The sequence below is a fragment of the Furipterus horrens genome, unplaced genomic scaffold (assembly GCF_987537825.1).
Source record: "Furipterus horrens unplaced genomic scaffold, mFurHor1.1.pri manual_scaffold_4, whole genome shotgun sequence".
NCBI lineage: Eukaryota > Metazoa > Chordata > Mammalia > Chiroptera > Furipteridae > Furipterus > Furipterus horrens.
The window spans coordinates 54,569,193-54,583,299 of NW_028327174.1; the positions used below are offsets into that span (position 1 = coordinate 54,569,193).

The following is a 14,107-nucleotide window of genomic DNA, read 5'->3' on the forward strand; positions in this document are numbered from 1 at the left end:
TTCGAATATTTCTTTTCAGTAGTCCCTTCTTGCCTGCAGAGTTTCTTTTGAGAACTCAGATGATAGTCTTATTGGGACCTCTTTGTATGTAATTTTCTTTTTCTCTCTTGCTGCTTTTAAGATTCTCTCTTTATCCTTAATTTTTGACATTTTGATTATAATGCATCTTGGTGTGGTTCTCCCTGGGTCCAGTTTTTTTTTTTTTGGAACTCTCTGTGTTTCCTGGACGTATAAGTCTATTTCCTTCCCCAAGTTAGGGAAGTTCTGCTTCATTATTTTTTTCACATAATTTTTCAATTTCCGGTTGTTCTTCATCTTCTGGCGACCCTATGATTTGGATGTTGGCCTGCTTATAGCTGTCCAATAAGTTTCTGAGCATCTCCTCATTTTCCTCACTTCTCGTTTCCTCTTTCTGCACTGGTTGACCGTTTGTTCCTTCCCTATGTTCCGATTTGTTGATTTGATCCCTGGTATTCTTGCCCTCACCACTAGTTTCATATGTGTTTTTGTTCATTTCAGCAGGACTAGCCTTCATTCCTTCCCTGTCTTGTTTAAGATCTGCTATAAGGTCTGTAAGCATTCTTATAACCAAAGCTCTTTACTGTGCCTCAGGAAGATTTCCTATCTGCTGAGCCGTTAGATTAGATATTTGCTGTCTGGTCAGCTGCATCACTGGGATCTCTATCATAATCTGTGCCATCCTGACCGTTTTGTGTTTACCTTTGCTTCCTGGGTGGGGCTGTCACACCTACTATGTTATAGGGGGTGGATCCCTGTGTACTCATCACAACCAGGTGACCCTTCTCACCACGCTCTGGCATTTTCTGTGAGGGTGGGGTCCAAGATGGATTCCTGCCGTTCACTCTCTGCTGAGGGACCGGGAGCCTCCTCCTCTGTCCCCACGCCCTCTGGGCCTCACAGTCCAAGGCAATGGGGGTCTGCCTTCCCTGGCATTGAAATTGCAAGCTGATGGGTCTGGTCTGTAGCTGTGGGTGCTCCCTAGGCACTTCTCACCTCCCCCTAAATATGGGTGTCTGTGCTTACTGCCATCCTGCTGCCACCACCAGCACAGCTTGACCTCTCCGCATTGGCTTCACCTCGCCTACCCGTCTGGATGAGCACCACTTCTTTATAACTTCATACGCTGGACTTCCATTCCTTTTCTGGAACTTCTGGTTATTTCTGGTTTTCGGTAGTTGTATTCCTTCTTAGTTGTGGAGTGAGATGGAGCATGTCAGTCTAGGCCTCCATCTTGGCTGGAAGTATCTGCCAAATCTATTTTTAAGGTGCTTCTGGCAATAGAGAACTTTGAAAAAATAATATCTACATCTAGGTAGGATCACTTCTCACCAGGGAGAGGAATATTCTTTCTTCTTTTGAAGCATTAGAATTGTAATAGGCAGTAAGATAAGCATGAGAAGAGCAAGGGAGATAGGCCAGGTACAGAAGGTCACCAGGGAAGAAAGCCCTGGGTGCCTGGCAATGGGAAAAACTGGGAAAACAAGGACCTCACCCCTAGGGTAACCTTTCTTCCCTTAGCATATTGCTGCTCATATGGTTTAGACCCCCCTAACCTTTTATGTCACTTTTCATGCTGTTTGGACCCTCCCCTGATTTCTTCCCTGGCACATAGCTAGTCATGTGGCAGAATTCCTTAAAGGAGGAACAAGTGGGCCAGAGAATAACCTCATATAACTCCCATACATGCCCTTGCACAATCACTCTCTTAAGTATTAAGCCCTCAAGACAATAAGGTTCTGACCCAAATCAAATAATCTTAGGAACAAAGCCTTGGGCCTGTTGATCACAGACAGAGTTTCGTCAAGCTAGAGATAACATCTTGGCCTCAGTTGTGTTTCAGCTCCAGGCTCAGAAAAGCAGCAAAACCAGATGAAACGATGTCATGACTGACATCAGGATCAGATGCAGTCACTAATGACCTCCTTCCGTAGCACCAATCAATCAGTAGAGGCCACGACCCTGAAAGGACACACCTGGAAAGCTGATGAACATTATATTGAAATCCTCCCCTGGGACCTTCCCTAAGGTCCCCACCTTCAGAGAGGGGATAAAACCCCTCAAGCAAAGGACTTAGCATGCACTTTCCCTCTCTAGATCATGCCTGTGCCTATCCCCCCTCTCCTTCCTCTAGGCATGTTACCTTTGCTTCTCTTAAGGTCCAAGGGCCCTTCTTTTGCCTCTGTAACTTGTTTTCCGAGCCCATGCAGCCCAGCTGGCTCACTTTTTCCATGGCTCACTTCTACTTCTGTGACTTTCTAAATAAAAATTTGCTTGTATTTGAGTCTTGACTCTAAATTCTTCCTTAGTGAGAACTTAAGTACTGAGGTTGCTGAACTGAAATCCAATTGCTGGTAACATTCTGGTGCTGTTCATTGCTAACAGAATCCTCAAAGAGGGGGAATAAGTCCCAGGTTTCTCTCTTACTGCTCCTTCAGATAGTCACTGAAGCCCTGCTTTTAAATTGCTTACCTTCTTTCTTTAGGTGTACAGATAAAGAGAAGGTCCCAGTGCCTGTCTTTTAATAGTTTTAATATACATTGGGAGATAAATTTTATTTAAATGGCATAAGTTGGGAGCCATTCCTGGAGTAAGAGCTAACATACATTTTATTTTAAGTGTATGAGAAAGGCTTTGTATCTAACCTGAATCTTTTGATGTTATTATTAAGTTCATGAGATAATGGAAGTATTTATTATAGTTCATTTGGGGAGGATGATACAAGGTGGAATGAAGCCAAAGGATGAATGTCTCCTGACTATGTAAGACATCTGAGCTAGGGATGAGATAAGGTGCCTTGAGGCTTCAGTAAATTATTGCAGGGAGAGCACATGTTCAGCAATTAACAGTTATCTCAGATGAGCTTATTCTGAGCAAGGCCTCTAATTCAAGTTCTGGGTAGTTAAGTGGGGAGGGGACAGAAGTTTCTCTTGAGCCCAGGGTGAAAGTTGCCTTCAGCTAAAAAAAAAAAAAAAATTCACAAATCACAGAGGCACATCATGGGGTGCCTTGCTCTGAACCTCTGTATTCATAAGGCACTTCTCTAGCCTTGAGGATACATTGTAAACAAAACAGACAAAAAGAGGCAATTAACAAATTAAATAAGTAAACATAGGATTTTAAATAGTATAAGTTATATAGAGAAAATTAGAGGGGGTGGGTATGAATTTTGGCAGCTGCTAAAGGCATAACAGGAAGTGAATGAGGACCTCGGGGCTGAGAAATGGAAAGAGACTTGTCCATGGTGGGCAGCAGGTTAGAGCAAAGGCTTCTTAGTCCTGTGATCACTCCTTTATTCCTCCTTCATGTCTCAAGGCCAGAAGCACTCTTACAAAGGCTACTGCATCCTGACTTACACTGATGAGAGTCAACAGGAGAAATCCCTGAACAATGTACTTTTCTTAAAATATAGATAAATTAGCCTTGATTTTGATTATAGAAGAAAATTAAATTTGCAGATAAATTTGGGGAGTGTTATGGTATGTAAAGAGAATAGCTGGCCTTAAACTGCAGCTTGTAAAAAGAAATCGTCGTCGGCAGCCGTCCGTCTCGAGAGACGATGGTGTAGCTTCTTAAGAGTCTTATCTGCACCGCCGAGAATGGCTGTGCAGTCCGACTCGGGTATCTGTCTCCTCCCGTGTTGAATCGACATCTTGTGATGTCGCTGGAGTGTCCTCTCCAGTGAAGCTGAAGCTACAGAGCCTGGGCAGGGTGATATGGAGGGTCTGCTGTTGCCCATGCAGCAGACCCCCCCCTCTCTTCGAAGCTGAAGGGTCCAAGGGAAAGACGGAGCCAATACAGCTTGGCTTCAGGTGCGCCGCAGGAGTTGCCGGTGTTGACTACAACGTCAAACCGCCTTAGGGACTCCAGCTCCGGATTTTCGGATTTTCTGTCGGGGTTTACTCCCTTAGCCTTTCCCCTGAAGAGGTATGCCGCAAGGCAGCGGAGGTTTTTTGGAGTCAGAGTTTTCCTTCTCTGATGTGCCCTGACTGGAAGATCGAACCAGCGACACTGTAAAAAGAAATAATACATTGCTTATAATATATACGGTTTACAATCCACAAAGCACTCTCTTAGTCTTTTTTCTGATTTTCATGACAATAATCTGAGAAATAAGCAAATTTCTTTCACATTATTATCCCCATTTTTAATAAATGAAGAAACTGAGGCCCATGGACAGTAAGTAATAAAATTGCCATCTGTGTGGGTTTCTCTCTCTTTCTTTCTGTCTATCTAGATAGCTACACACACACACACACACACACACACACTCCTTCCATCAAGTTCTTCTGACTGGTCTAATAATCAAATTAACAGAGATTAACAGGAGGAAATCAGTTTTAATACATATGCATGAGGAATCCATAAAGGCATGAAAATTCTGAAGACACTGAGGCAATGTTGGGTGTATTAAGACATTTTTGGACAAAGGAGAAAGGGTGGAGGAATGATGTATTAGTTTTCAGAGGTGAGAATAGGTGATATACAGGTAGTCGAGGAAGAGCAGACATAAATGGCAGGAAAATCTTTGCTGCGTGACTCAGAAATTAGGCTAAGGTGGCATTCGAAGGTTTCCTTCCTGAAGCAGTTTTCTCTGAATCTCTTGAGCAGGAAAGGCAGGTAAGTGGGTTAAAGGTACTTTCTGAGTCTTGTTTCTTAATAAACAGCTTAAAATAAATATCCTATAAAGCAGCTTCAGGGTGGCAAAACTTTGGTTCCCTTCACAATGAAAGAAATATCCAAACCTGTAGAGAATTTTTATGAGATTATCTGAGCCAGATAGATGACATGTGTCCAGGAGCAAGATCTCAAATGCTCCAGAGAGAAACACTTTCTTTTATACGTTTGAAATTAAGGAGGAAATGAAGGTGGGATAAAACAAGGTGAGATTAGGTTACAGGCTACTGAAGATTACTGCTCTCTTGAGGGTAGTCAGCTTTGAAAGAAGGGGTCTGAAAGGGAGCATTTCAAAGGTGTGTTAACCTAGATGCACAGGGCTCTGCTTAAGGCAGAGATAAGCCTGCTACTAAAAAAGTTATATGCCTGGGGCGAGACAACTCACAAAGATCTGCCAAGTTAGAAATTTATGATCAGATCACCCTGTGAGGTTATTTTCCATAGAATCCACCTTTTTAAATTCACTTTGATAAAGTTCTCACAATAGTGAATAGCCTCTGTGGTTGGGAGTCAGTCGGTCTGACTGAGGTAGGATGTGTGTACAGACAATGTACCTAAGGATGTGTTAACTCATGCAGTCATGTTGCCTGGGCTTTCATGCACAGAAATCATCTGCTTGCATATGATTATTGATTGGTGACTAAGTACAGTCATAGTAATGAGTATGGAAGAGAATATTATATTACGGAATGGTAACTTTATCATGCACCCAAGAAAGAAATTTTCTTGGGATAGAAGTTTGATACAAAAGTTTCATTGGGATTGTCTGGAGTCTTTTGCCATCCTAGCTCTGGTCTCCTGTCATAGCCCTACATGGAAACATGTCCCATGGAGACAGGATGGAGGAAAGACAGATCAAGGAGAGATGTCTTCCCTGGCCACCTTTATATTATTAATCCTCATCTTTATACCAACAAAGGGGTGGGTATAGGGGAACATGTCATGCCAATCAGCAGGTAATAGAAGTCATTTTGGATTAGATCTTAACAAGCACCCAACATCAGTCTTCACTCCTGAAAGATTCATGTATTTTGTTTGGTTTGGTTTATAGATTATGAAGCCAGTTTATATTTCCTGAGACCTCAGGGGTGGTGCATGTTTTAGAACAGTCGGCAAAATATGTGCTGAGCAAGGGCAGGAAGGTGGCTGGAGATTCAAAGTTCACCTTGGAAAACTGCCTAAATACGAACTAACATCAAGGTAATTGACATTTATTGTTGCTTCATGAGAAAATATTGTTTTTCCACCTTAAAGAATTAATGAATCTCAGAAATGGAAGAAATTTGAGATACCATTTGTAACCTTCATAATTATAAACCCTTCTCTAGTGATTAATAAGTGCAAGGCACTCTTTTCTGCTCTTTACATAGAATTCATTCAATGCTCACAGCAAGCTCATGAAGTAAATATTATTATCATTGAACAAGATGACCTTAATATTCCATTCAACTTAACTTAGACTTCTTTCTGACTCTAGCCCCTTGACCTCCATTTTCATAGAGCAATTACTTCAGAAAACTTGCCATTGTAAATTCTTCCTCTGGCCCTTTGAGATGTAAATCTCCCCCCAGACTCTCGCTGGTTTTACAACTCTAGGATGTCTCTCCCAAGGACAGGGAGCCAATCTCTGTGAAATGTAATCCTCAAAGGTTAGCGCTCTTATCTCCCAACTTCTTTGGGAGGCTAGGAGCCTAACATCTGAACAGGTCTAGCTCCAAGTTGCAAAACTATCTCCTGTAATAAAGATATGAGAGAGATTTTTTCCTTTGGATAAATCCAATTAGCAAATACAGGTATGGCCTATGACCTCTCCGAAAGTCCTCCAGTACTTTTCCATTATTTCATTCCAGTTCTTAAAAATTCTATCACCCTGGCTTTAGCAGAGATGACTTCAGACTTAATTCTGGCCTCTCTCCCCTATTGGAATAGGCATTTATAAAGGTTTTCTTGCCTGCTTAACTTTGGTGCAATTTTTAATTTATTTTTATTTTTTATTCTTTATTTTATTTTTTTGATTTTCAATTACAGTTGTCCCATTTTCCCCCCATTTGTCTCCCCCACCCAGCCCACCCCTTCTCCCACAATCATATCCCTCCCCGTTGTCCATGTCCATGAGTCATTTATACACGTTCCTTGATTAAACCCTTCTCTCCCTCCCCCCTCCTCCCTATTGACTGCTATTCTGCTCTTTGTCCTATTTAGTTCGTTTGTTTGTGTTGTTCTTTAGTTTCCTGTATTAGGTGATATCATATGGTATTTTTCTTTCTTTGCCTGGCTTATTTCACTAAGCATAATTCTCTCTAGTTCCATCTATGTTGTCGCAAATGGCAGGAGTTCCTTCTTTCTTTCTGCTACATAGTATTCCATTGTGTAAATGTACCACAGTTTTGTGATCCACTCATCTACAGATGGGCATTTAGGTTGTTTCCAGCACTTAGCTATTGTAAACAGTGCTACTATGAACTCTGAGGTACATAAGTTCTTTAGAATTAGTGTTTTAGGATTTTTCGGGTATAGTCCTAGCAGTGGAATCGCTGGTTCAAAAGGAAGTTCCATTTTTAGTTTTTTGAGGTAATTCCATACTGTTTTCATAGTGGCTGCACCAGTCTGCATTCCCACCAACAGTGCAGTAGGGTTCCCATTTCTCCACATCCTCGCCAGCACTTGTTGCTTGTTGATTTGTTGATGATGGCCATTCTGACTGGTGTAAAATGGTATCTCATTGTGGTTTTTATTTGCATCTCCTTGATGGCTAATGATGTTGAGCATTTTTTCATGTGTCTATGGACCTTCTGTATGTCCTCTTCAGAGAGGTGTTTGTTCAGGTCCTTTGCCCATTTTTTAGTTTGGTGCAATTTTTACCTTGACATTATCCACAGTTTATTGATTAAGAATCTGAGGCACAGAATAATTGAGTAACATGCTGAAGGTCACACATTAGTGAGTGGGATTCTAGTCCTACCTCCTCACTTTACTGATAAACATGCTGTCAATCAGGACTTTCTGTCTTTTTGAAATATTCCTAAATAAATTACTGTGTTAAAATCATTTCTATGCCATTTTTTCATTTGACCCAACCCAATATACTAGGCAGGACAGGTGTTTTTGTATCTTTACTTTATGGCTGAGAATTTAGGGAGCTTAAATATTTTGCCTAAATCACACAGTTAGCTAGTGAATGATTCAGGTAAATATATTTGTTTCCACAAATTTAGGGCCCCAAGGTTTAGGGTTCAATCCTCACGGAACTCTTCAGCTGTGAATCTAACTAGACTCAGATAGCAGGGAAGGGCTAACTCCCACCCAACTCTGGAAGCCTACGCCCTCTCCCAGCCAGCTAAGGACCTGCGATCCCTTCATCCCGGTTGCAGTAGTCCTCCCAACTCCCCTCTTCCACAACAGCCTCCAGAGGCCTTTTTGTAGCTCAGAAAAGCCATCTCCTAAACCCTTCTCTACCCACATGGCTTTCCTTTGACCAGCTACCTGTGATGATCCTATGCCTTTCTCCAGCCTCTTAGAATTCACTTAGGAACTCCGATTTATATATGGACACCTATCACTTTGCCCCCATGAGGCCACAAGTATGAACTCCAGCCTGTTTCCTGCGGGTGTCCTGTCTCCCAAATTAGTTTCTCTTCCTTTAAACAGGGCTTCCCAAGTAACCCAGGATAGCAATGGGGGGAATGGGGTAGGTAAGAGTAACGGCGGAGCTAAATCAGCACTGAAAGGGTTTGGTGCAAGAGGACTGTGTGTGGAAATGCTTCGGCAGCAAGAGAAGGGGAGTCTAATAGAAAAAAGTTCCCCACTCAGGTCGGGGGACCTGACCACTCGCTCTGGCTGCTAGCATGTGATTTTGGTCACTTTTCATTTCCTTTCTCTGGGTCTTTTTTTCTTCTTTACAATCAGGCCACTGGGCTAGTCCTTTAAAGCTGTGATATTCTGGGATTTTCAGGCCTCGATTTTCTCGGTAGGAATGAAGGCATTTACCCCTTATCTGTTGGGCTCACAGGGACCTCAGTTTTCCTGATGGGCGGTGGCATGTCTAGCAAAGAAAAGAACCGGAATCTTGGAGCTTTATGAGGACAGCAGTGGCTGCACTTCACTTAATGAGCACTGCATTGCTGCGCCTCGGGTCCATAATTTTCCTAAACGCTGCACGCTCTGCCACCCCTCCCCCACCCACGGGCCAGGGATGCGAGCACTGCCGACTGGCCTGGAGATTGCTTCTGTTGTCATGCGGCGACCCGCCGGGGAGCTCAGTCTCACACGCTCCAGTTCCGACAGGGACAGTCTATGGCTGGGAAGCTGGCAGAGCAGCCTGGCTCTCCTTGGGAGGAGGTCAAGCCCATGCACATTTTGGGGAGAGGGGAGCTGGGAAGCTTTTGTTCCCGGGGCTAATAATAGAACCTTCCACAAACGATTCTGATTCAGCGTCAGAGTTCTTTAGCATCTGCCTGGGAGGGGCCGTGGAGACTGAATGCATTGTTTCTTTTTCTCCCTCGCTGGTATTGCCTGGGCGCATCCATCAGTTATTCCTCAAGGGCTGTGCGCACGGAGGAAGGGAGCAAAAGAGGGTATCTGGACCATACCCTGCCTCCAGAATGCTATTACCACCCCCCCACCCCCGCCAGACGCCCTCCTTAGAAACCTTCAGTTATTCATTCATTCCCGTATCTAATAGTCGGCGGCGGCGGCGGCAGCTGTCCGTCTCGAGAGACGATGGTGTAGCTTCTTAAGAGTCTATCTGCACCGCCGAGAATGGTTGTGCAGTCCGACTCGGGAGTGACACGGTATCTGTCTCCTCCCGTGTTGAATCAACATCTTGCGATGACGCTGGAGTGTCCTCTCCAGTGAAGCTGAAGCTACAGAGCCTGGGCAGGGTGATATGGAGGGTCTGCTGTTGCCCATGCAGCAGACCCCCCCTCTCTTCGCAGCTGAAGGGTCCAAGGGAAAGACGGAGTCAATACAGCTTGGCTTCAGGTGCGCCGCAGGAGTTGCCGGTGTTGACTACAATGTCAAACCGCCTTAGGGACTCCGGCTCCGGATTTTCTGTCGGGGTTTACTCCCTTAGCCTTTCCCCTGAAGAGGTATGCCGCAAGGCAGCGGAGGTTTTTTGGAGTCAGAGTTTTCCTTCTCTGGTATCTAATAGTAGCTTCTGGCAAAGCTGAATGTAGGGATTACCTCATTCCAAGCACCAATCCATTTCCTCCATGAGATGGGATCAAATGTGCTGTGAGTCTCTTAGGCTCTTTAAATGACAAAAGTCGCAGGTTCTCATGTTCCCTCTCCTGGCCAAGATGGCCTTAACTTTCCCCCAGCTTGGGGAAAGTTCGGACAGGCTTTCTCCTGATGCTAGTGCCTGACCTTTTTTCAGAAAGCATTTGCTTTAGAGAATTTTACTATAAATCCTTTTTTTTTTTTTGTCCCTTTGAGATGTCAGTCTTCTCCCTGCCTCATTGCGGCTTAACAACCTGGGGAAGGACCAAGAACCCTGTCTCTGTACTGTAAACATGAGAAGATAGTGCCCTGTCTCCCAGTTTCTATGGAAAGGTAGGAGCCTAACTTCAGTGCTGGGGGTTAGGAGGCCCTAGCTCCAAGTTGTAAAACTGCTGCCCTTCATGAAAATACCAGACAGTTTATTTTTCCTTTAGGTTAGGCCAATTACCAAACCCAGATGTCTAAGATTCCCCCAGCCCAGCCCTCAAACCTTTACAGCCTGTTGTTACCACCCAGATTTCATCTCTGCTCTCTCCGCCATGGCTGGCAATAGTATCAGAATAAAATCAGTCTCTGTCAGCTAATGGTATCTGGTGATTTTCCTTTTATTTAATGCTTATCATGGTTACGATTTCCCTCAGACCTCTCTCTTCTAATCTGTGCTGTCTTGCAACTTGTTAGGCAACCAAGTAAAACATTACTGGAAGAGTGTGTGTGTGTGTGTGTGTGTGTGTGTGTGTGTGTGTGTGTGAGAGAGAGAGAGAGAGAGAGAGAGAGAGAGAGAGAGAGAGAGAGAGAGAACTCACCCACTCTACTGAAATTCTCTTGGGGAAGCCATGTATCTATGAGATGCCTGTACCACACACTACCTGGTAGAGAGAGCACTGTAGGTGCTTGAGCCCTGTTTGTTGACAAAACTTTTTCCATCCAACACAAACCATGACTTTTAGTTCTCTAAAAACACATCAAGGTTTTGAAATATTTTTATTTGTATTGTTTTCTGCCAGCAGAAAATACTGTAAATTTTTGGCACTGGCCAAGAAGAGGGACTCTGGATCCCACTCATTTCTTTTCCTATAAAGATACAAAATTTGACATAGAGGGAGATGCTGGTTTTAAGGGAGAGGCTGCAAGTGGATCTCCTCAGATGAGGCCTCAAGAAGAAAAACAGGACTCTGGTGTTGTTGGAGACATTCTGGAATTTGATGGGGAGCACAGAAGGATGACTAGAGGTTCAGAGGAAACCCCATGGCAGGTTGCACCAAGGTTACAGAGCTTGCCAGTGGGATTTTTCCTTCCTCACTTAGCCTGAGCTTTTGAGAGCAATCCAGTAGCAACCCCTGTTTCTCAAACTTCATCATCCTTAAATCCTCTGTCTTAGGCAGTGTCAAAGCTTGGGAGAAAATTAAGTCTTTGTTCAGTTTACTATTGCCTGTAGCATGTATTCTGTACCCCTATAGTAGAGAAACAAACGTGCAGAGAAATGAAGTGATGCGCCTAAGGTCTTTCTCTGTGCACACAGTTTGTGACAGCATCAGGACGTAGATTCCAAGTCTCTCAGTCTGGTCTTCTTTCCCGTGAGCCATGCTGCCTTCCTCCTACTGAGTTCAGGAGTTTGTAGGGCCTGGGAGCAGGAGCTGGATGTTGGAGGCAGTACCACCTCCTGCAGGAAGGGGCGGGAATTAGGCTCTTCTATGAAGCCACTGCTGTCAGAGCATGTGCTGTTGTGGTGGGGGAGAAAGCCTGCAATGGGAATGAAGAGGAAACACATCATACATTTTTGAGACAAGTTTTGGGTATTGGCATTGGTAGAGATGTTTACACCTCACCTATGGAAATGTCTCTCATTACTAAAAGAAATATTTAAAGTTATTAGCAGCAGCAAGAGCAGAGTCATATGACAGGCTTTCTGCTCTTCTCACCATTAAGTGAGATCTCTGGAAGCATTCACATCTTATTTTTATACTTATAAAAGTATATCTATACTTTGTTCTTATTCTTTTATATATATTGTTGAGCACTGTTGTAGAAATTTGCCAAACCATTGCCAACCCATGTTCTGCACCTTGAGTGGAGCCCCAACGTTATTCACCTAGTCAACTGTTAATGCATGTTTCTGTTAACAAATATTTCTCTTGTCCTTTCTCCATAGTGACTATCTCTACTGTCTTCCTGAAATTCTCTGCATCACACTTTTAGTGATGACACAAACAGAAAAAGAGGGAAACCAATAGGCACCAATTTCTTGGCTTCCTCTTGAAATGACCAATGCAACTGTATTCACACCTGTCTTTTTCCCTCTCCTCTAATCTCAGACAAAAACCTGCACCCCTGGTTCATGAATAACTCACCCCAAGGTGCTTTGGATCTCAACTCGTTCTAATTTTCCAGTGGCCTCAGATCATCCTCCCTTCCCTCCTGAACCATAGTCTTTCCACCCTATTGTTTCTCTCCTTTCAGCAAACATATATGCTTTTGGGACTGGGTTAGTTTTGAGTTTCTATTTACAGGGCTATTTTACTACTCTGTAGGGGCAGAAGTCACCTTGAAAATTTATGTCGAATAGAGATGCAAATGATTTCTTTCCAGTGTGATCAGTATTCCCAGAGATTAATTTGTGGTGTTGTTGGAAATTAACCAGTTTTGTAGCTAACTGGGCAATCTATTAGTTTGTCTGTTTATAACTAGCTTCTCAAATACTCTTTGAATTAGTTCAAACATACTACTATTAACCTTATTAATTGACAAATAAAATCTTGGAACATGTTTATCTTATATTTTCATGAGAGTCATAGTTTTTCTTTTTGAAAATTATACTTAAAAATATTTGCCTTCCAACTTGTTACTTCTACTGTATTCTGTTCCTAATAAAAGGGCATTAACATTCATTTAGTCACCCAAGGAAAAAACCTGGAAATTTCTCTTGTTTCTTTCTTTTCTTCACCTCCTAAACATAAATCTATTGGTTCTAGATTTAGCTACTGGATATATTAAAAATATCAAAATTCCACTCTTCTTCCCTCCATTCCCAGTACTCTCATCATATTTCTGGTCATCACATTTCTCTTCAATCTTCTGTGGTAGACTCTTGAATGATTTTCCTTCCTCCATCAGCTCCCTAATCTGTCTATTTCTCATACCTCTGCCACAATGATCTAAAAGACAAATCTAATAAGATCACTCCTTTGTAGAATTTTAAGTGGCTCCCTATCTTCCTAGACTAAATGAAAACACTTGAAATAACATAGAAGACATTGCTTCATAATTTGATTTCTATTGACCTTTACTAGCCTTAATTTTTATCTTCTCCCACATATCCCCTTTCTCCCATTAGGCATTGGCATAGTTTCTGGAGATATTATGATTTTTTTCCCATTCCTCCCAGCCTTTTAACATCTTATCTCTCTAACTAGGATATCAATCTCCTCCATCTACTTCCATTTCACTACCTTTACTCATCTGTCCAGATTCACCTGGAAATGTCATCCTCTGAGAAGTTCATTTTTATATGTCCCCATGACATCTAATAGAATTAAATAAAAGGAATTGTTGACTTTTCTGTCATGTCTTTTACTAAACTATGAGCTGCAAGTATCCTGTGACTGTTCTTGTTTAATCTGTTTAATACCCTCTGCCTATGAGTTTATAAGAAGACAAGCAAAATCAGTGGTGATAAAACTCAGAGGGTTAGGGCAAATCCAAGCACAGAAAGTGAGGCTTGCTTGGACCCTCAGCTGTAGCAGGAACTCAGATCTCTGGGTAGGGGCATTTTCCCATGCCCCTCCATCCAGGTGTCCTGTGATTCAGGAGACAAGCTGGTCTTGTCTCCACCTGTGGCTTTAGGCTGTCCAGGCCACTGGGTCATGGAATCTTGAGAACAAAGAGGTCTGCTAAGTACTCCATCTGCCTCTCTGTAGATAACGTCTTAAATTGGAGCCAGCCTTGAGGATTAATGGGTCTGCTTTGTATCCCTGATAGGTGCTATCTAAACCATAAGTTACCATGGCTGTACTTTACACGTTAATGATACATTGTAAAAATTCTTTCACTGTTGGCTGTAAAGTTCACCCCCCCATTCTAATTTTAGTAACTCTTGAAATCCTAATAAAAGGACGGTAAGGCTTCTTGCTCTTTGCTGACAGCCAGAGCATGTTGCAGCCGCCCATTTGTTTTATCATTCTGTTTGCTGGAATTA

General features: G+C 42.9%; 1 protein-coding gene across 1 annotated transcript in view; it reads right to left on the bottom strand.

The window, feature by feature from the left end:
* Positions 1–10,879: 10,879 nt before the first annotated feature.
* The window catches only part of TESPA1 (thymocyte expressed, positive selection associated 1), a 39,908-nt gene continuing 36,680 nt past the window's right edge, over positions 10,880–14,107 (bottom strand). The window contains exon 12 of the mRNA XM_090275591.1: positions 10,880–11,655. Coding sequence (XP_090131717.1) covers positions 11,447–11,655 — 209 coding nt within the window. The 3' untranslated portion in view covers positions 10,880–11,446. The remainder of the gene's footprint in view (positions 11,656–14,107) is intronic.